The sequence below is a fragment of the Aphelocoma coerulescens genome, chromosome 3, assembly GCF_041296385.1.
Source record: "Aphelocoma coerulescens isolate FSJ_1873_10779 chromosome 3, UR_Acoe_1.0, whole genome shotgun sequence".
Taxonomy (NCBI): Eukaryota; Metazoa; Chordata; class Aves; order Passeriformes; family Corvidae; genus Aphelocoma; species Aphelocoma coerulescens.
This window is the reverse complement of record NC_091016.1, coordinates 95,063,620-95,087,286: the sequence shown is the minus strand read 5'-3', so window position 1 is coordinate 95,087,286 and position 23,667 is coordinate 95,063,620. Positions and strand designations below refer to the sequence as shown.

At 39.5% G+C, this 23,667-nt stretch overlaps 1 protein-coding gene across 1 annotated transcript; it reads right to left on the bottom strand.

The window, feature by feature from the left end:
• Nucleotides 1-2,595: 2,595 nt before the first annotated feature.
• On the bottom strand, nt 2,596-23,202 carry ASRGL1 (asparaginase and isoaspartyl peptidase 1). The gene is made up of 7 exons (XM_069011327.1): nt 23,067-23,202; nt 21,759-22,027; nt 17,829-17,971; nt 12,683-12,837; nt 8,355-8,473; nt 6,406-6,516; nt 2,596-3,761 (listed from the first exon to the last, which is right to left on the bottom strand). The coding sequence occupies exons 2-7, from the start codon at nt 21,943-21,945 to the stop codon at nt 3,526-3,528; spliced, it is 951 nt and encodes a 316-aa protein (XP_068867428.1). The 5' UTR covers nt 21,946-22,027; nt 23,067-23,202; the 3' UTR covers nt 2,596-3,525.
• Between the last annotated feature and the right edge of the window lie 465 nt (nt 23,203-23,667).

The following is a 23,667-nucleotide window of genomic DNA, read 5'->3' as shown; positions in this document are numbered from 1 at the left end:
TGTCCTGCTGTTGGTATCCCCCCTAAGTTCAGCATCTTGCAACTACATTTATAAAAGCTGTTAAATGCTAAAGTCCTTATAAAGGGTAGTTTCTCAATATTCACAAAGGTCAGGTGACATGTAATATCATATTAAATACATATTAAAGTAATATGTAAGCATATTAAAAAATTAGGCAGTCCTGTGCAACACCAGCAACCTCTTACATCATCCACAACAAAATCTAACCCTGTTCTAGCTAAAGAACATGACTGAAAGTGTTAAAGCAAGAGAGAGGAAAACTCCTCCATCCCCAGCTCTCAAGCTTCTTTGAAAATAGGGTCTACCACATCCCTGACCATTTGCTATCATTCCCCCTTACGAGGCAGAGGAACACTGTGCTAGAGGACACCTACCTGCTATCCAGATTAGGTGAGGAAATCACATACCCTTACTGAGTGTTGGTCAGCTACCTGGAAGAAAAGCACGTAGCTCTGAGTGCCCGTACCAGTGCTTTGCCTGAGCTGACAATCATTTGAACTGTGGAGCAAACCACAGCGTGAAGATTATCAAATGTCATCAATCCATATGTCAGGCACAGTAAGTCAGGCACAGTTAGTCATTCCCAGCCCCACATGAACTGTAAAGGTATAACTGATGCCTAAAGATTTTTTAGCTTTTTCATATATTTGTAGCTTTGTAGATTTTTAATTTATAGTTGTATGGTTTCTAGTATTTTTTCTTGCAGTTTCTCACATTTTAGAATAATAAGCGAACTCTAACTAATTTCATATCCATTAAATTCTGTTTAGTCTTATTCTTAGGAAGAGAATTTCTGACAAGAACATCTGGTTTTCCACCAGAAGTTAACAGACATAACAAATAGGGCAAGGAAGCCCCTGGACCAGCTCCGAGGGGCTGCCCCAAGGGTGGGTTACTGGGGCAACTGATCTATTGGATGTACCTGCTAGATATACTAATTAATTAACCTTATAAAAATTGTAGAAATCCTTTATCACTCATGCGGGTAGCCATTTCTGTGCACCTGAAAGCTTTCACTGAAAACCTGCTTTTTATCAGTTGCAAGTTTTTGTTCTTTTGATTTTAGGCACCCTAGCAGCCCATGCATATTTTTGAAAACCAGACACTTTTTATAGGAAAGGAATATAGAGCACAGTACCAAGGGGTGGGTTAGACAGAACAAATCATACAGAGCAGATGGTAGTCACAGTGCTTAACGCACTGTTGGAAGGTGCCCAGCTACTCTACTTATGAGTGACAGAAGAACCTATAGAGGATAATGACTTTGTCAAGTGCCAGCAATTTATTACATCATATTCCTGAGAACAGCTGAGGTGAATTAACCACAGTAGCCATCTACTACTCCTTCTGACATGCCTGAGATCCTGTCTGTAGTGCTGCTGAGGTTGCTGGTGCCTTTTGGGTCGATGTGAACTTGTTCAAAGCTAACCCAAAGCCAACTGGCTGAGTTAGTGTAGCACCAAACCCTCGCCAATAAACTACCCAGCAGGTGTATCAGCTTATGCTTGCTGCTACACTAACTATCACTTGGGTTTTGGTCAGCTTGGAGTGTGACCAGAACAGAAAATGTTAACACACACACACACACACAGCTTTACAAAGAAGGTATGCCAGGTGTTACAACAGTACCAGGTAAACACGCCTCCCTCCAGCTACTTCAAGCAAAAGAAAGGTTATGAGGAATGTGCCTTCTATGCACTCTTTCATCTGACAAAGGCAGTATATATGACAAGATATTTGTATTCTTGTGTACAGTCTACATCCATGCCTATAAGCATCACCATTTATTTTTCATTAAAAAACCCCCATTGAGCAATTTCATGAAAATAATGCTGCAAAGTGAATTGTGGCTGAACTCACAGAGATTATTTTTCTATTGCCTGTCCTGAATTTTATCTTCCACTAGGGACAGGTGAGGTAAACAAAGCAGATTGCTGATGACAAATATTTTGGATGTATTTTGGAAATGAAGGGGTTTTTTTTACCCCCAGAGAACAGCCTGGTCCTGTAGGATTGGTATTTCATGCACAGAAGGGGAAATGAATTAATTTTTACTCAAAACAAGACCACTTTTTTCTAGCAATGAGCCTGTCAGAAATACTGTTTTATGAACTTCTGATGATCAGGTAGCAGCCATTTTCAACGTGATCTTCCGTTGAACAAAGTGCATAAAGTGCACGTGTCATCTTCTCTTGAACCATCGCTGTCCATACCCAATCATCTGCAACATCCAAGAAATCACGGATCAAAGTAGAGAGCAAGTTAAGACAGTCTTGACAACCTTACTATTCTGTATGTGCCAACTCAGTAATACAGCTTATTGTAGTTGGGACACAGGTATGAGTAGTTTCAAACCATGATTTAAGATTTTTGTTAGGTTCATTTGGGCTATCTTGTAAAGGAAGCATTCCACAGAAAGATGGCACGCAAGAGAAGACCTAGTCACCAGCTGAAATCCATGAAATTATTACAGTTAACACAAAAAAATTATATGTTTGAGAGTCAGAAAATTAAAAAAGGAATTTTCCTTTTAAAAATACAAAATCTTAATGAAAAAATGTATTCAAAATAGTGTACATGATGTAGAACATCAATTTATTTTAAAAAGAAAATCTCTGCAGACAATGTTTCAGACTTCACACAAGGAACTTGTTAACAGGCAGTTTTATATGTTTTAGGTCAACTTGCTTTGATCTCTTTCAGATAATTATTTTTCCAGCAATCAGCATCTCTATCTCACATTTTGACTTGAAAGGTGCCTATCACCTTTGGATTTGAATAGTAAAGATTGCTGTTATTTTTTATTGAAATCATGACCTTCTTTATTACTACCCCAGATACTACATCAATAGCATCTTTCCTTTAACTGTCCACATACAGTTTGAAATATTGTAGCCTACTGTGTTGTGGTTTATGGTATGATGTCAATGAATGTAATTAGAGCTCCTCAGCATCACCTTTCCCTTCTCTGGAGAAAGTTACTTTCTTTACTTCATTTTATCCTGTGACAGTTACCTCAAGCCTGTGACAAGTCTTAACTCTTCGCTGCTTTTTGGTGGTATTTCACTGACAGTTAGCAATCTGTTATCATGAGATGGCTTCTCAAAAGACTCTGGATTTTCAAAATTCAGCTTTTAATTAATAGGTATTTATCTCTCAAATCATCCTGGCAGCAGTCTCTGAGAATGGATGCAAAAAGGAGTTCCTCTAATACTGAAATTCAGACTCCCTTTAATGTAAAATTAAGGCATGCTAACCAAGGAACCTACTGACCACTCTCTTTCTTATCTAAGAAAGGAGGATCTGACTTCACAAAGGTATTAAAAGACTACACATACATACATACATGTCCACTAAAGAACTATGTCCAGATTTTGTTTTGACTGTAAATGTGGTAATGCCTGTGAATCAAAAGATCTTTCAGAAAGACAAAATCAGCTGTCACTGTCCTCCAGCAAAAACTGGAGATCTTCATTCTTCTCCATCAGTCAACTTTCTTCATTCTTAGAATCCCTCCCTTTCAGATGCAAGTGCTTCATCAACAGATTTCATATGCTTCTCCCCAGCATAAATCCCATAATGCAGGTTGCCATCCTTTACAGTAGCCCAGGACATTTGTTTGGTGGAGAACCTTGCTGCCCACTCTCCTGCCTTGTTGACAACAATGACACCCCCCAAGCCCCCAACTCGTGTCTTCATGTAGTCTAATGCAGTGTCTGCTGCTACCTCTGGTGACATTCCTGAAAAGAAAAACAAAATCACTTCATGGTATCTGTCCTGACAGTTTTAAAATCCCCTTCAAATTTCACCCCTCCCCATGGACCCAGTCAAATCTAATTTCTCTTCCAACTGAACCAGCAAGCAATTTCCAGTCAAACAAAGGAAGAATATTTAGAAAGGCTCTGGACAGTTGTGAAGAGCTGCGGTGGTGTGGAACTGCTCCAAGTATTTATTTACATAGCTTCAGATTTTGATTCAGTTTCAGTGTTTAATACAAATTAATTCACAAACTTTATGTTCAAGACCACCATTTCTTATGCCATCATTTGACAGGAAAAAAATGTCAATCTGCAAGGTTTTCATCAAAGGTTTGTCACAAGCTAGGTCTAAAGCATTTACAATTTGAAAAAACACACATCAAAACAATCAAATTTCAGTCATCATCTCTGTTCTAATTCCACTGGCTGCAACAGAGCTCAAAGTACGTACTTCACATTGTCATAATTTATCAAAAGCAGACATCAGCCTGACTCTTACTGAAACTTCTGAAACCATCAGGCAAAATGAGGTCTCAATGTACTGGACATCAGACAAAGGACCAGCAATACAACTTTAGCTTTTTGTATCAAGCTGATTCGTATTAATAGGAGTATTTTCTAAATAAATCAAATTCAGTATGTACATCATACACATACATACAGACCTGTAACAGCTGCAAAATATTTGTTCACTACAAGTTTAAATACATGTTCAGGAATGCAGCTGGCCTGGCCTAATTACCCTAAGATATATATACCCTCAGTAATGTTATGCAGCTTAGGTTATAGAACAACTGATCTTCATGCTTTCCCTGCAAATTTTGAGTTAAAACCAAATAAAACCAGGAGAGTCAGAATTATTCACAGCCCTGGTGACTGACAGGATAAAGCTCCTTATGCTTACGCATGGGTGGCACTGTGACTATTCAAGTCAGTGGCACTGTCTTCAAAGGGTCATTATTTCACTGTTTGATTTTTCACCGGGACAACAGCTGCCACCATAAGACAGAAATTCCAACAGCTGTTAAGACTGGCAAAGCAATTCACTCCTGAAATACAGAAGTAAATTTTGCAGCATTTGTCCAAAAGAAGATATTTAGTATGTAAATACTGGATAGCTGAACAGAATTATGAGGGCTCTACAGTTGCTCTTACGTGTGCAACTTCAGCTCATTGTTCAAGGACTCAAAAAGTTGTAATAACTTGAGGGTTTGTTTTCAGTGCCTTCATGGAAACATGTTGGGAGGAGGGGCTGGGGGGAATCTAACTGCTGACGTGTTTGCCTGGCAGCTGAATTATACTTCTGGGCAGGATGAATGAAGGTAAAGCAAGCATGGGCAAGGTGAACAAATGCAAACTAATTAGACATGAACACATGTGGGTTCATTTTCTTTTTCTCTCTTTCCAATAAACTTTTTAATTTGAGACTCATTTGACTTTCAAACTGATTAATCACAAGCCAGATAACTGCTATCGGTGCATAAGTCTTGCAATGCAGTTAACGTCAAGCCAGAGGAGAAACTGGTTTACACAGTTTAGGCAAGAGCTTAAAGAGCTGTTCACAATTTGAATACTTAGGGACATAATTTAGAGAGTAAAGGGAGAGCATAAAGTGTTAAAAGCTTTGGGAAATAGTCTGTAGGTTGTATTTTATGCTGAAACTGTCATGTCAGCTATGAGATTTAGAGAAATGCACCCATTATATGCAAACAGCTCTATAAAGAACAACAAAAATATTCTCAGCTGTTACTTGTCTCTCTACTTACTGCTTCTTCAACAAAAATGTAAATTGAATATTTTCCAACTATTTCCAGTTTGGTTGATCTCAAAGCAAGTTACACTGTCCTGCCCCAAAGCTACAGCTTTCTAAAAATAATGGTGATATCTACATTAATGATTCTTGAACTGCATGCAACACAAGTATGTTGTCTGGCTATCTTTACAGGCTGTAACATAATCAAGGGTTTAGATGACAGACTAAGTCATGAAGGTAAAGCTCCAAAGGGTCATCCCACAGTCAGATTGTATTACAGCCACATAAGACATACTGTGTCAGCTGTTTACCACATACCCACCCAGTCATTTTAGTACATTTTCCAAAACAAAATGTAAATTGAAATCATGGTTAAAAAGTCTTAAAAATAATTTCTGTTGCTGTAATCAGAGTTGTTACAATAAAGACCTTTACAGTTTATTAGAAAGGCAAGATCCCATACTCTCTTATTTCAGCTCCAGTTATCTAGCCCTCCCTCACTGCTCCCTTAAATCTATCTTATTTTTACTTGTTTTCTATTTCTTTTTCACAGAATTTTAGTTTATAATCAGGAAAACTGAATAAAGAGAACTTCAATTAAACAAAGCAGACAGTAATGTATTTCAATGTACACTGATCTAAAGCACAATTCAATATCAGACAGCAGAGATAATTCTGTTCACTTCAGCTATTTTAGCTTTATTAATAATTTAATACTTTGTTTTCTTTTTAAAGAGCTGACCCATCCACACACCCCTGAGAGCAACTCTTCTGACAACTGTTCTAGGATGATTGTATATATATACTGAAACCTGTGATTAGGCAACATTTCCTATCCTCATTATTTCAGCTTACAGGAAGTTTGGAACATACCTTGCTCCATGTGATAGAGGATCAGTCGGGCTAAGACCACTTTCATAATGCTCTCCCCATGTCCTGTGGTTGAAGTGGCACCAGAATGGTTGTCAGCATAACCTCCACTTCCTTTTCAGAAGGAAAAAAAGACAGAAGGCAATATTCTGCAATACGATTTAAAAGCCCTGCACTGTTTAAAATAGATACCAAACATTTCTTCCTAAAGGTCCATTAGCTCTGTGCATTTCTGGGACCAAAGTGTCAGTAATGCTTCTTTCTCATTTCTGCCTCAATTTGAAAAGTAAAATATATGAAAGAGATCAACAACAGTTGGAGCAAGTCGGTTGCCAAGCTGAGAGAGAAGACTAGTGATCTGTTTGTGTACAAGAAACAGAAGCAGGCCAGCACTCCACAGGAACGGGCAAAAATATTTTCCAGAACAGGAAGGGAGGGTATACTGAGAATCAGCAAGATAGGGCTGGGATGCAGAATGCCAGGTCACATCCATTGAGAAGATATGAAGGAAGATCTAGTGAGGACACTGGTGAGCTGACCAGCTTGAGGGGAACTTACCCTCCACAGCATGTAAGAGATGTGAAGAGCATGGGTTCTAGTAAAACTTCACAAAGTACCCCTGAAGAATCTCCCAAGTCCTCACCACAAGCAGAGTGCTTCTTCTGTTGAATTCCCCTTCCCCCCTTTTTCTTTTCTCCCATCCTTGTTTTGCTGGCACAATCCACACCCTGTTCTCCACCAAGCTTCTGCTTGCTCAATACCCATATTTCTAGCACATCTCCTAAGAAAAATATTTCCCAGGAGCTAGAATGAAACATACCACAGCATTATAAACAAGGTACTGGGGGAGGGGAAAGATGCCTCAGAAGAGCAATGGAAGTTTCTTCCCTTCTGTACTTTCTTGATCAGATCAGACCCTTTTAATGGACTCTGAGTAACGTGGAAAAACATGACCATATTAAGTCAATGCCCCCTTACCAAAGCCTCTGATGTTTAAAAGCACAGCTGGCATTTCTGCAGATGCCTAGTGAGATCCAAAGTTGCAAGCAATATGCTCAACAGTGCCCAGGTTCACTTGTCCTTCACAAACCCACATCCCAAACAATAAGAATGCTGAACATGATCTACACAGGAGGAGGGTATTTGCAGTCAGAAGGCTGCAGCCAGAAACAAAACTGAAAACCATAGTCAAAATGCAGAGGATACCAAAATGTTAGCAACTTTGTATGCAAAAGCATAATCATATACTGCCAACAGCAATGCTATTTGAGTTTGGAACATGTTTTACTAAAAAGAATTATTTTCCAAATCCCAGCTGTTATGGTAGAACCCTGAAGCAATCAAATGGCAAGTCTGTTTCATGAGAGGAAGAAGTCTGTTGAAAGGATTTCAAGTGTCTCTTTATACATGGGTAAGAGATCTCTTAAAATATTTCCTTTATTCCACACCACACCTATTAGGTTCTGAGACAGTCTTATCAGGGTTCTCTTAAGAACAGGAATTTACTCAAAGTTGCTAGTCACTTTATAATTCTTGCTCACTGATGCAACAAGCAGTAATTGCAATTACACCTACCTCCTTAAATATCACAGAAACAGCATCTTAATATGGAGCAGGCTACATTTTTTGACTTAGTGGAAATCACAGCCATAAAAAAAAAGAGAGCTTTATCAGAATCAACAGAAAGGAAACACAGGTGTTAGCATTGAAGAAAGGACAGAAAAAGCAAACTGCCATCCCCATTTTCCACACAGAACTCCCAATTTTTTCTTGCAAATCTCCATGCTGTAAGGAGCTTTAGCTTTGATACATTTGAATGTTAAACCTCCATTTCAGATGGACTAGTATTTATGTTTTGTTTCACTAATGAAAAGGAGAATGCATAATACTTTTTTTCTTTCTTTATATGAGACACCTCCAAAAAGTGAAAGGCAAGGTCCCACACCCCATACCTATGCATGCTGTGTCACCAACACGGCCAATCAGTTTATTAGAGAGTCCTCCCGTGGATGTTGCACAAGCTACATTGCCTTCACTGTCTATAGCAACAGCACCGACTGTTCCAAGGTCTCTGCCAAGAAAAACAGTTCACAAAATTAGACAGAATTAAAGCATACCTGCCAAAGCACGTTGCCTTTATTTCCCAGGTAGCTTTAAAGAAGATTTCTACAACAGAATTACTCCTCATCATAAAGTTATTTTTGCCATGCTTCTCATTACAAAAATAACAAGAAACATGCAACAATTCTCACAAGCTTTTTATTTAATCAAGTAGAAAACACTTTTTTAAAAAAATCTTTCCCTCATAACTTGTTTACTTTCATAGCATGGAAACTTGGGGATGAAAAAAAACCCACAAAACAAAAGCACACAGGGCAGAAATACTTCTAGTCATTATAGCTCTGGAGTAGTTTTTTGGCTGACACACAAACTGACACACAACTTTCCCCTAAATGGCAACTCGAAGATGCAACAATTGGCTCCACTGTCTCAACAGGAGGTTAACCGGAATTATTAATGACAATGGACGTAAATGAGTGAATACAGAAAGGACAGTAATGTTATGCATGCACTGAATCATTTCCTTCCTGTTCCTCCTCTTTCCTTTTCCTTACTCCCCCCTTAATGTTTGAATGCTATAAAAAAAACCCAAACAAAACCAACTTATTTATTTGCCTTTCAACTAGTATTGCTCACAATGCATCATTAAGACATATTTTAGTCTTTGTACTCTGTAGCTACGTAATCTTGAGGTTTAAATCACTTGGGCAGTAGACTCTGCTGAAACTGCACATTGGTTTAAAAATCTTCGTGCACTGAAGAAAACAAAAGTCTCAATTATTGCTTTATTTCTTCAACACAAACAAGTCATATACAATAGCCTGCTCAAAATATACATGTGTAGTCGTGTATGGAGAAAAAAAAGCCTGTCGTGACTTACTGTAACAGTTGCTGCACTGAGAAGCGAGACATTACTGAGAAGCAACAGTTTAAATATCCACATATTCCAGTCTTAGCAATTCACGTAGGAACATAAACCAGTATGTGACTAGGAGAGTTACACCAAACCCCAAAAATAATCTAAATCCTTCCACACAGGAAAATGTAACTATCCTTCAAGGAACTACCCAACAGGCAACTGGAAAAGGAATACCTTTTGAATTTGCCTGACCACTGGTGACAGTTTCTCTATAGCTTCGCAAAATCTAAGCTAATTAAGTCAGACTAAGTCTTTGTATACCATGAAACCCACAGTCAGGTTCTCAGAGACCCAACTTCCTGTTCCCTCCTGCTTATGTAAAATATCATACTGTCAGTCCCTACACTTCATTCACAGCAATTCAAAGTTGACTGATGAATCACAGGACTTATAAGCTGCTCTGACATTTATATAGAGACGGACCTCATCTCAAACTGATATGATGGTGCAGATGGGCTTCCCACCCATCCATCTGTTACAAATATTTGCCGAAAAGAACATTAGTAAATTCAGTACTCGCTTGCACATTCCTGTAGCACCCTTCAACCAACTAAAGTTAGATCCTCCTGAGAAATTAAGAAAGGTGTATCCAGATGTCCATTTTCTTAGGTAAGTATTTACCTTAAGCAACTGTGAAAATAAAAGCACACATGACACAGGCAGTAATGACCTGTTTTGGTATGAGAGCACAACCGGCAATAAATAGCAAAGTGAATGTGTCCAACACACCTCATCTGCAGTGGAGCAAACAGACAACTACACTTGATTTCTTACTGTCCCTTTTTTACTGCTTCAGTGTAACCTCTCCTTTGATCATCTTCAGAACAAATGCAAAGAAGATATAAATAAATTTTTTTTGCATGGCTAGTTGACTCCAAAACATTAACAAGGCAGACAAAACTGCTATCAAATTATAACCATCTCTCTATTTTTAGTTATTGACAGTAGCAAGAACCTCAATAGGTACCTGTGGTATACCAGAAGATGCTATCAGGGACCTTTTTCAATCAAGAATTATTCCTATATACTGCATATACTGTGATAAAGAATGTATTATTTGGATTTGTTCATTCCCTTTTGTCTAAATCTTTCATTATCCAATACCCATGAGTGACATGTACTTATACTATCCTCATCCAACTAATCAGATACCTGCTATTTTGTCTCTCAGCCCTACATCAGTAGTACGGTTTTCTGTTTATTGCTGCCAGGGTCCTTGCTAGTTAATACCTCCTTGAGTTACTCTTGCAGTGTGATTCACACTAGGGCTAGGACCCCATTTACTACCTTACAGCCAGACTCAACTCCCTTTCTGTGGGATTCTCAGGCAAACTCTGGAAATTCTTAACACGGGTATTGCCAGAGTCTTTGGAGTGAGAGACTGCAGATAAATCGAATCAGGCCTTGTTCTCAGCAGAAGGTGTGCAAGATGGAATGTTGTACATGCAGTGGAATCCAAAGCTTTCAGCATAAATGAATTCAGGCTTCTAACCAGCAGAAGAGAAAGGTATCTCTTATGAAGACATCAGACTTTACCTGCGAAGCCTACGAAACCCCAGGGTTTCCAACACTGTGAGGATCAGGGGACTGGAAGTAAAATATACACCAACCTTCAAATTCCCAGTATGATCAGGTATTATGTTGCCTCTGACTAATACTACTTCACCTTCTGTCTGTTCGCCTCAGGCAAGTTTCTGCATAATCACTGTGGACGTAACAGGGAAAAAGAACATTCCACATGTGATACAGAATGAAATGGGTCTGCATTAAAAAAGACCTGTTTTCAACTTTGTGAATTTGTGCTGATGTTTTGGTTTTCAAAAAAAGAACAGCATGGCCAAGACAAGAAGTCTTCAGCCTTTCAGAAATGCACAAGCTTTTTATTATCAGACATTCCAGAACAAGGCCATGCTGAAATGGAAGATGCCTAACACTGTTTAAAAAAAAAAAAAAAAAAAAAAATGCAGTTATGAGGAATGAATGAAGACTTAGATGCCATGCTATTCCAACTAGTATTTTCAAGAGAACAAAGTGGTGGCTACACCATCCTCAAAATTCTTTGTAATGAATGATAATACCACACAGTCCTTGGACAGACCACAAATCAAAAGAAAACTGTTGGATACAAGACGAACTATGACCAAGACCTTAAGATCAAGGAACAACGTCACTTTGTTTACAAGACCACATTTACGCTTGTCTCATTACTTTGTTTTTCCTTCTAGTGATTTACTGAAAGTAACACATAAGTTGTAGTTCACAGTCTCATTGACAGACTTTATTAATTAAAGAAATGGAAGAGATTTCCTCTTTTGATCTAAAAAATTCTCTACTCCTGCCATTATTCCTATTTCACAAAACATATGAACAGCACATAATACAGCATTTATGTAATGTAACACAGTGTCTTCCTGCACCACAAACATGGACGTACAAACAGAAGCTCAAAACAATTTAGTGTTTATGCTTACCTCACAGGCACAGAAAACATTTTTGACACCTGGTATTTTTCATTCCTTTACTGCCCATCTCACCTTCCTCTCTACTTTATATGAGACTGGGTTGTTTTCCAAGTGATACTCATTTTGCTGTTGGGCAATACCATCCAGCAGTATATCTCTTCCCACCCACCTTTAAACATCTCAGTCATTGTTTTTCATTCCTTTTCATAACCAAGAGCCACAACCAGCACTCAGAAGGAATTACTGATCAAAGTCTGATGTTGTTTAACTACCTAATCCAATTTAAAGACAAATCTGATCATCTCCTTAACCAAGATCAGCTTTCTTAGGTTTTGGGGTTTTCTTTATGAACTTGTTTTAGTATGTGCACTAGAGATTTTTTAAAACCAGTTCCTCCACAGAAAAAACTATACTAAATGATACCTGCTGTTTGTTAAAGCTACTCTATGCACTTCTGTAACTGACGATTTTAAGAGCAATAACAAGATCTAACTTTATCCTCCAATAAAGCCACAAAACCTGTGCTATTGTCAAAGTGACCAATAATCTTAGCAGTAACAAGTTTGATCTATTTTCTTCCAGTCCTTTAAGCTTAAGCAAATTCATTGAAAGCTTGGTTTTCTACTGCTTTCAATGAAGACATACTGTAAAGACTGTATCAATCCATGTAACATTTGGAATACAAGCCGTCAAGGTTTGCGTTTATTTGTTCGGGGTTTTTGCTTTTCTTCATTGCTTTGTTTGTTTGGGGGTTTTAGGTTTCTTATGAGTTTTTTTTTGTAACCAGAGAGTACAAATTAATTTACCCAAATTTAAAAATAAAATATATTTTACCTACTTCTGAAACTCTTCAGGGTTGGAATCTGGCTCAAGGTTCTTCTTCCATCTCTCCCGGGATCTCTCAGTTATGAGTTTCTCCCCTGGAACCTCAGGAATACCCATGGCCTTAGCAAACAGGTGTGCACCATGGTCAGTCAGCAGCATATGCTTCGTCTGCAGAAAGACAGGAGATTCATTGACAATTCTTGTTTTGTCTTCTACTGAGCAGTTTTGTATAACCATTAGTTTTAGAAGTATCCACACAAAGAAAATTCCAAATTTTGTTTTTAAAATTTCTACATTTCTGTCCATATCCCCTTCCACTATAGCTGAAAATGCTTTCAGTTCTCCAAACCACAAAGTCTAACCACCTAGAAGAGAAGGTAGAAAAGGATTGTATCTATCTATTTAACACTTCCTATAATGGGAGAAGAAAAATTGGTAAATTTGTTCTTTAGCTAATTTGGATGCTACTTTTTTGAACTGTTTCAAATGAATCACCAAATTACTTCATAACTATTTTGTCCAGTTAATGAAGAGATCTAGAAGGCTTTTACTCAAAAAAATTCTAAATAAATTCCTGTTTAAAGGCATTACACCTAGTAAAATAACCAAAATATGTAAATAGCATGCAACTAAAGTGTTACACCAGCTGAACAATTTTAAGTATTTCCTTTAATAAGGTGCTATTCTTATTAACTCAGAATTTCAAATTTAAGAACAGAATACTTTCTAATGGATTTGACCAAAAAATGTTTGCTCTCTGCTAACAGTACTTGAAAGTTCTATTTTGATTCCTTTATTTACAAAGCACTTCAAATCAGATTTTAATTCAACAGCCTTAGTTAATTCCATGCTTCAAAGTCTGTAGAGCTTGGTTAATTCACATTTTAGAGTACTATGCCAGATAAATTTGTTTAATTAATCCTTATAGTAGTAGCTCTGAAATCTGATTTTTTTTTAATGTGTCAAAAAGTAAGCAGCAACTTCTCTTACAATTACATGGCTGTTAATTGCTCATCAGAGCCTGGGAAGGTTTTAGAGAACGGGTGGTCTGACTATACAGCACAGAACAATTTCAGAGCAGAGCACCTAACCTACAGCAAGCCTTTATGTCCAGCAGCACAGCATGCAGGACCCAGCTGAGGTCCAAAAAGAACCATGTGATGCTGGAGGCAGCAGGCCTACAGGGTCTTGCAAAGCACCCACATGGCACATTCCCAGCTCTCAGCCAGAAGCAAGGATGGCAGAGGTTGGGTATTTCTGTACCATGCTACATTCTGCAGGACAGTTACAGTCTCAAAACTTCAGGTTAACATGTTGCAGACCATCAACTTCTATTGATTTCTAAACAAAGACAAGTAATCACTACCATGACCAATGCAGAGCACTGCACTGTTTTAAAGGACTCCAGACAAACCTCTTCCCAAATCGGAGACAATGATCTCTACTTAAGCCTATTATAGCCTCTGCACTAAGCCCTCTGGACAGTGACAGAGGACTACACTTTAGAACCATTCCTGATGTTGCAGCCCCGATAGCAAACATTTTTGAAAATTTAAATGCCTTTTTAATAATCTTTAATTCGTGAGAGTATAGCTTTAGGGAATGATACTAAGGGTGCCCAGGAAGATGGCCCCTGTACATGTGAAAGCCTTACAATGCTGAGTGCTGTTACCATGTCACCAGATGATGTCAGACCTACCTATTTCTAACAAGCTAATGAGTAGCGTTCTTTGACTTGAAAGCCAACTTCTTTGTGCAATACTGCCCCCCTCTGCCACTACCACTAACCCCGGAGAAGCACACAATACAATATTCAAAACAGTTTTGGTTTTTATTTGTGGGTGTGGGTTTTTCTGTTGCTTAGTGCGTTTTCGTAGGAAATTTGAAATTTGCTTTTGTCTTGATCTGTACCAGAAGGCTGTGTCCTCCATCACTTGCCTTCTTCAGCAATTAAGACTATATCATCGTTTAAGTAAGTTTTTAAAAAATAAAATTTTATTATAAAAAGATGGAAGTTATTTCTAAAAAGTTTTCAAAGGGTTCCGTCCCATATGCAAGTTTGGATAACATATGCATCTTCCTAGGCTACACAAACAAGAACACTTGCATATTGATAAATAAGCTTCTATGACAGGACTTTATGTTTGGAGGGCTTTTTTTCCTTCTTTTTCACTCCTCACTGAAAAGAAGATGTCTTAAGGTGATTTTTGTTACCCTCTTCAACAGATGCTGTCAATCAAAAGAACTGGTAGAACACTGTCAAACAATGCAAAAGCATATTTTTCTGTCTCATTCTTCCAGTTTCATTAATATGTTTGCCAATGTAAAGTGCCTACTTTTTCTGGAAGACATTTACATAAAGTAATCCAAAAGGATGAAAAAAGGGTTCGAGAGATCTTTGGAATAAACAACAAATTCCAGCACTTTTAGTTAATTTCACTGGAAATGGGGAAAACACGCCGAATTTCTGCCTGGCCTAAAATTCAGACCATCAAAGGTCATTCTTTAACAATTCTGGCAGCACAGAGCACAGAAAAAACCTGGCCCTTCGCCTCAAGAAGTCTGTGTTCTAAGCTAAATTCTCCTTTGTCTAATGTAAAGTCCTGCAGGATAACAGTAGGGGAAAACATACACAGCTTACGTATACCAATGAATTAGTGCTCTAATGTTCATGAGAAGCCCAGCTAATGTAGTGCTGGAGCTGAGAAGGGTCACATGCCCCATATTAAAAAAAAAAAAAAAAAAAAAAAAAGATTTCCACATATCATTCTATTTTTGTTCAATACAAACAGGAATAATTCAATAGAAATTTAACTGCTTTTTCAAGAATGTGTTACATGAGTTAATGTACTAAGTCTTCCACTTCTGGACGCTCCTGTGATCAACAGCACAGTAAATCATGAATGAAAATTATTTCAGTGCCCTCTTTTTTTCTGCTCCACGAATCTGGACAAGTTTGAGCCCAGTGGGAAAGTGACAGCACAAAAGAACAAATGTGTTGGAACAACAACCTAGAGGAGGCTAAGGAGCTACTCTGGCCACCAGATGGAGCCCACACTGTTTCATAATAGGATGGAAATATAATTACAAGCAGACGTGCAGGGTGGTTTTGGTTGGTTTGTTTGTTTTTGGAAGCTGCATGTTTCAAAATTCCTTATGGCACTGAGGCATCTCAAAACCACTGGGAAATATGCATACAGACTTAAGACCCCAGGAAAACTACCCTTATTACCCACAAGTCACACAGTTAAAAATGTTTTTAATTAAGCACAGTACAATATAACACACTATGAAATGTACTGTGAAATACCCTAGGTTGGTGTCCCAAAATTCCTGTCCAAGATGAACAGACAGGCAACAATGAACTGAAGAGCAACATCAGTGATATTCCCATTTACGGGAGATGGAGAAGCGCAGAAACTCATCTCAAGATACATCAAGAAATTCAGGCCAACATTTACATTTGAAATTTATCATCATCGACACAGATTTTTTTGTATCTTGGTGAAGAGTAATACCTTTACCACAAAATGTCACAGTGTTAGGGCTACACCACTATACTTGGTCCTGAACAGTAGAATTTTATGACTTCACTACAAATTTAGCCTCAATACCTCTGAACACCAGAAGCAACAGGCAATGACAAGAAGGACCTTGCAATAGACAAGACAGACAGAGGAGAGGGCTCTCCGTTTGTTGGTTTGGGGTTTTTGTTTGATTTTGAAACACACTTTGGAAAGTTACATTCTCAAAATACAACAGTGTTGTTTTGACCTTATTCTTGTTATTTAAATGGGATTTTTTTCATGAACAAGACAACAAAGAAAATAAATCAGTGATTCTGTAATGTGACGTGAACAACGGGCATTAAAATAAGTTCTCTACAGAAGAAAATAAAATAAGACATTCACCTTAACATGCTAGAAACATCTCACCCCCAACCCTTCATCTATAGTCTCAAATTTATCTTGTGAAGCTGTCTACCACCTATACTTATGTACTGATCTAGTTAATGACAAAATAAAATCCATATGAAGGAAAAAACCATTTATTCATCACAAGTTTTAAAACTGCTTTCTAGTAGACATCTATTTCACTGAGGTATTTATATTCAATATTTTAGTGATATGTTCTGATCTTAAAAGCAGAACTATCCTCCAGTTAAGGACACAAAAAAATTCTATCTGCTTTGGAAGCCATTGAGGACAAGATAAATGTCAATCATCTTTATACCAAAACAGGTTATGTTTCCTCAACAGTCACCTTGAATGGTTAAAGAAACATAAGTCTTCTTTGTTAATAAGTGTTTTTACAAATATGAACCTTTTCAACAATGGGGCAGCTGCACCAGTAGTCTGAAAATGTAAACTCCAAAAGACAGGACAAACTTTTTGATCACTGTCACAGCCTTGTAACACTAAAACAGACACAGATATCACACAAATCACTCCCATCCTGACATAGATCAGTTGCACTCTATCTGAAAAATAAGAGAAGTCTGCTGTGACAAATATTAGACAGACTTCTTAGTGGAGTAGGGTAGGATTGATCTTATGTAGAAGGTCAAGTAATATTTTATTGCCCTGATAAATTTGATTATCTTGGAAAATCGGTCAGCACCACATAGAGGTAATGTTATTTTCTACTGCTGGAGGACTACAACTGCACTGGTGCTACCACTTGATCAGGTCACAATGGAAAAGGCTTCCCAGAACAACATCGGAGTGTATTACATAGCCAAATATGTAACTGGGTCATTTAATTCAGCTTCATATCACTGCAAAGTGAACAATGTATCACCTAACTTTAATCTTGCAAGATCAAGCACAAGACTCAGTGACAACAAAAAGCTCTTCAAAAACCAAGTGAAAAACAACAACAAAAAAACCCTTGAACACCAGCAGTGGAAATACAGGAGACCAACATGTATAGGTCAAGTTATATTTATAAAAAACAGCATTCTAAGGAAACATATCTCAAAACCCCTTAAAATAAGTGCCTCATCGTCATGACCATAGTTTCCAAACACTCCAATCCATTTCTCCTTTCCTTCCTGCTTTAAAGCACTACACAAATATCATCATTGAGGTGTATCAATACACAGGATTACGTTCAAAGGAAAAAAAAATGCTTCAAACTGAAGTAGATAATCAGCATACCTTTTCCATAACAAGTCGAGCAAGTTTTATTGGGTTTGCTATGCACTTAACTGCAGATACTGCGCCAGAGTCTAAATTCTTCCCATCCATGATAATGGCATCCATTTCTACTTCGCCTTTTTCATTTAGAACAGATCCACAACCTAAAGACAAAAAAAAAAAAACAACACTAAAATTAGGGGGCAAGAGAAAAAAGAAAAAAGTCATTAAGAGCTAACCACCCAGGTGATTCAATTAGCTCTCAACAAGCAAGCCTTCTTTTTCCCACTTTGCTGACTTACTGAAAGTATCTCCCACATACAAATAAAACAGCAGAAACACTGCTGAGTATAACCACAAAATCCAGCCATTAACAGAAGTCTCACAGAGTGCATCTACTTTAAAATTGAGTTTTATTTTTTCATAAGATGAAAAACACACTTCCAATTCCATCCAAATTATATACTTGGTATTAAAGTTAAAACGACAAACCATCATGAACAGAATTCTTTATTCCCCAGATCACTTTCAAGTGTACAAAACTATTTTACCTTTACAGTTCTTCCAAAGGATACAACACCACCCAAAGAAAAAGTATAGTGTTTGATCCTATCAACAGATTAACATCACACAGCACTCCAAGAAACTGCCAGAATTAATGGAGCAGAATAAAAGTGTCCCCTCACTACTGTAGGAAAAGCTTGAAATAACAAGTTCTTCCATTACCAAATTAAAACAGTACATAAAGTATTTTAAAAAATAAAAATTAAGTAATAAAACGTCAAGTAGTTATTTTCTTCTATAATTATCAGGGCTATCACTAACCTAATTGAAAATTAATGACATACAAAATGAGACAATGCAAGTAGTATGGTTTTTGTAAATAATGCCAATAATTGTATCACAGGGGAATAATAGGTTGTAAGTTATCAAGTGCACAAGCCTTGCTAATACAGATGGTGAAGACTAAACCTGAAAAGAAGTAAAAAGCCAAACCAAAACATGGCAGACTCACATGATAGCTCAGGTAAAAAGACCTGAGCATTGTACATAGCTCATCCAGTAGGGCTTTTCTCCTTTCTGTTAAACCAACATTAAAGTAGTCCAGAAGCCACTGTTAATAACTGACATAAGACTTCTATACCAATGTACTTCAGACCTGAATACATGAAATTAAATCCCCTGTAACAAGAGGCAGCTAAATCCTGTAATCCTCCTGTTGTAATCTCAGAAACTGCCCCTGCCACATACAGACACACCCCCAAAAGTTATTTTTTACCTGTCTCCAACTGCATAAATTATTCCAGAGTTCAGTCCTGCATCATTCATAATATGTTAATTTCTAGACTTTACTGATCTGTAAGGAGCTTACAGGTTAATTGCCTTGTGCCACCCACGTTAACATCATTCTTCCAGATTTTCCTTATGCTGGTAAGGAATTGTTTTCTTAGCTAAACCCTGCCATGCTCTTTTAACTTCCTTTGACAGGGTAGGCTTTCTGAGCCATGAGCATAAAATTCCCACTAGAACTAGGGCAGCCCTTTCTCAAGTATCAGTGACCAGAACCATGGTTTCAGGGGAACTCAACAAGGCCCCTTCATCACTGCATTAAGAGTATCCTACGTCTACTGCACGTCTCATAGGATACACTTCAGGATTTTCTAAAATTTACTCAGCAGACAGTTTCTGTAATCAAAGGCAGCTTTCTAAAAAACTCTCCTTTTACAGCTGGTAAAGAGAGACAGGTGCCTTTTAAGAACAATTCATCCCACTTGCCATAGAATCATAGAAAGGCCTGGGTTGGAAAGGACCTTAAAGATCATCTAGTGCCAACCCCTTTCCATGGGCAGGGATGCCACCCACTAGATCATGTTGCCCAGCACCTGATCCAACCTGGCCTTGAATGCTTGTAGGGATGGGGCATCCACAACTCCTACAGCTTCGAGAGCTGTATAACCAACTTTTCTCATTCCACTAATCACCATGAAAGTCTTTACACCACAGCAAAGCTAGTTACTGAACTTCAAGTAATTTCACGTAGGATTAATCCTTCCTTCTGTGGTTACAGACTGCCTTTTCACCTGCCTTCCAAAGCAATGGGTAGGGACTACCAGCCTCTGAGGCCATGGTATCCATTGGCAGCAGTGCTGAAAAAATAAGGTTTGTGGGTTACTTATTAAGCAAAGGACTGGGAAAACAAGAGAGAGACAACAGAAGACAGAAAATCTAAGGGGACACAAATAATGAACATGTCTGACATTAGCCAAATCACGCTGGGATACTGAGATCTCTATCTGTGGATATATCTGTGGATATATTCCCTCTGTCTGTGGATAGATTAGTCTTCTGTCCTGCAAAGGCTGCATAGGAAAGAGTGTGCAAGGATCAACAGTGTCAGTTCTTACACCTGGAGTACTCATGCCAAGCTGGTTCATACTACTAGCCAAAGAGATCACAAAGAAATATAACCAAGGCCACTTTCTCACCACAAGTAGAACTCGATGACTTTACTACATTGCACAAGTGACTAAAATGGTAATTTTATAGCTTCTGAGCCCTTGCACCAAGCCTACATCGAGACAACCCTACACAGCATGGCTACACCCTATCATTCAAAAAAGGACACAACTTAATTGTTCTGCTCATTCTTCCCCACCTTTATTGTTGTATCTTAGCGATGTCTGTGTTTGCCCAGCAAATATTACAGCAACATTGATTTTATCCTTTTATGAAGATAAATACTACACAGTGAGTTTTGAACAGCCACTCCAATCAGGGTCCTGTTCACATAACTTTCAGCTCATTTCTGCCAGATTCCAAGAGCAGCTGTAGCTAACAAGCATTAACACAATTAGATGTATCTGAAAGTAATAGACTACTTGCCACTTGGATCATCATAGTCAAACCTGAACAAAGGGTGAAGGCTCAAGTCCAGTTAAGTAAGAGCCAAATGAGAGAACACCACCCTGATGCTAACTATATAAATATACACTCTAACTTACACCTCTAAGTCCACTTCATGATTTCAGCTTGAATGCTCTAAAAATCAAAATGTTCAACCCAAGTCAATAACAAAACACTAAAAGTTTCATATTAAATAAAAGCTCTCCCTTGCTCTTGACTGCAAGGTGAGAAGGAACAAATGAACCTCTGCAAACTAACTGAGCACATAACTAATAGCTGCATTATCTAAAACACTGAGCACCTACAGGTTTTTCATACCATATTTATTCCTGACATACCATGGTAGGACTGGGGAAATATTTTTCCTGAAATTCACCAAAATAATAAATTTGAGGTCCTAAGAAGAGGAGAAATTATTTGATTACTACCATTAACATTAATTCACATTACTGATTAGGAAATTCAGTTACGAACCCTTACCATAAAAAGGGATAGATTCATGACTCATATACCATTATTGGACTACTTCTGTAGTATTATTTATAAAATAACTAATTGCAAGCATTAATGAAGAGAAAAACCCCTAAAATCGCCAACACCAGTATTTCTGTGGCAATAGGTAAAGGTTGAGCACTCAGGACTAAAAAATGCTGCAAGGTATATCCAAGTGCCTTGAAGATGCAAATTAACTAAACACATATTCCATAAGAGTCCATGTCTTAAAACTGGATATACACGGCACAGTAACAGGAGAAGATTTACAGAAAAGTAAAACAGCACCACACAAATTAAATGGCAGATACATAACACTGAAGAATGGGAAAAGAGTAACTCATCTTTCTAAGGGTACTCATGAGAGACTACAGTACATACCACGCTGAGAAACCACCTATTTTGTGACACTAATATTTACTCCATGGCAATGTACATAAATCAATAATAATGCAATAATAATAATAATACAAGCTAGGATTTTTCAGAAGCATCAGGGCAAAACACTTGGAATACAATATGATTCTAAGTCCACTTATTTCCTAAAAAAATTACCTGCATTAAAATGAGGATCATCTTCCATTGACTGTACTGCCTCCTCAACTGCATCTACGGCACTGCCTCCCTGCTTCAGGACACTGTAACCTCTCAACGCAGCTCTGACAACACCAGCACGACATCCCTCTTCTCGTTCCTTGAAGATCCGGCCAGCTCCACCATGCACCACGATGACAGGCTTCATCCTGCCAAGTACCTCTTGAGGCTTTCAGCTGTGCACACAGGCCAGTTGATTGGAAAGAGCAGTCTTTAGCATGTGCTCCTTTCTACATGGAGAGAGGCTGCAGGTTAGGTAACACATATGGGTGGTTTGCCTGCCACAATTTTACCTTCTGGGAAGCCAAGTACTCAGATGGAGGAGTTCCTAATTCAGTCTGGATGAGTTGCACCAGGCAACTTAGTGCAACTTTGAGGCCAGCGCTGCTTTGAGGAAGGGCCCCTTTCAGGCTAAGTTACTCTACAATCTTGTGGTTTAGTATGAACCCTGTCTGGTTTATTAACATGGAAACAAGCATTTGAGTAAGCCTTGAACCTGGTAACTGCTCTTTGTTTTAGATGGGTAGCCCTGTTGTCAGAGTACAGTAATATCACCAGCAATAAAGAAAGGCAACTGACCCGACCCAAGTTAAAGGCTTACCCAGCTCAACCACCTGGATCCCAGACCTCTGATCTCTTGCAATACTTTGAACTTCGAGCAGGAAAACAAGGTGTTCATTCACTCGTGGAAGCCAAACACCTCGTTGTTACTGCTCATGGCCTCCCGCGAGCAAAAGAGACTATTGCTAGGTGCTACATAGCCTGGGTGATGCAAATCACGGGTTTTGCTTCCAGAAAAAGGCAAAGATGCAGCAGCCAACTCATCTCCCACTGAAATCTGGGGCACCTCACTGAGAAAACTCCCCTCGTGAAAAGTTTCTCGGGGACGGCTATTTTTGGAGGCTGTGAAGAATAGAATACAACAGCCTTTCCTCTCATCCTACAAGCAAACCCTTCGGACAGAGCCTCCCGCACTCCTCCGGTCCCTCGCACTGCTGCTGCCCCAGGGGCCACCGGCCGGGATGACAGTAGGCGGGGAGCAGAGGAAATCCCAGCCCGGGCCGCCGTGGGGAACAGCATCTCGTAAACGAGGCCGTTCAGGCTTTTATTTTAGCCAGCAGCTACGCTCTTCCCTTACTCAGCACAGGCTACCCTGGGCCATAGACCCAGCCCAGCCGCGCTCCGCGGCAGCGCCTCCGCTCAGGGTGGGCCCGCGCCGCTCGCCCGCCCACCGCCGGTGTTCCCGCGGAGCGCGGGGTCAGATCCCACCTGGAGCGCCCCGTCCCTGCCGAGACTCGCGGCCGCCCTGGGCGCGCTTCCGTGCGGGTGCTCGGGGCAGCGCGGGGCGGGCGCAGTCCCAGGGACCCTTGGCCCGGCAGCCGCCCTTAACAGCCATGGCGCCCCCGCCTGCGCCAAGGCGTGCCCGCACCTAACATGGCGGCCGCTGCCGCTCGTAGCCCGGGCTCTCCGCCCCACACGCCGCTGGGGCCGGGCTACTGCCGCCGGCCCGGAGGCAGCGCGGCCCGGCCCTGCGCTGCCGGTAGCGGGGGCCGCCGCACCGTGCTCAGCTCGGTGGGTCCGCCCTCAGCTGCAGTGCCGCCGCCGCCGCCCTCGCCCTGTGCAGGCCATAGCCACGGTGTCACACCAGCTCACCGCCTGCCACCGCTTGATTTCCCCTCGAGTTAAATTAGAAAAATGGCACCTTTCCGCCAAAGTGCCCACCCTTCCCTCTGGCCGGGCCGGGTTATTCCCGTTCCAAAGTTCGGGCTGCCTGTGGAGTTCTGTAAGCTGAAAGGAGCTGTAGGTCGAGGCAGGTCCGGTCTGTGGGGATCATCGCCCTCATCCCAGGCAGGTTGGCACAGACCAGGTG

What these genes read in the sequence shown, in the direction of transcription:
- ASRGL1 (XM_069011327.1), bottom strand. Translation starts at nt 21,945, where the DNA reads ATGAAGCCTGTCATCGTGGTGCATGGTGGAGCTGGCCGGATCTTCAAG. An exon ending in AACCCTGAAGAGTTTCAGAA is followed by an intron (nt 8,474 to 12,682) that starts GTAGGTAAAATA and finishes TTTTCTTGGCAG; the next exon opens with AGACCTTGGAACAGTCGGTG. An exon ending in TGGTGACACAGCATGCATAG is followed by an intron (nt 6,517 to 8,354) that starts GTATGGGGTGTG and finishes CCTTCTGAAAAG; the next exon opens with GAAGTGGAGGTTATGCTGAC.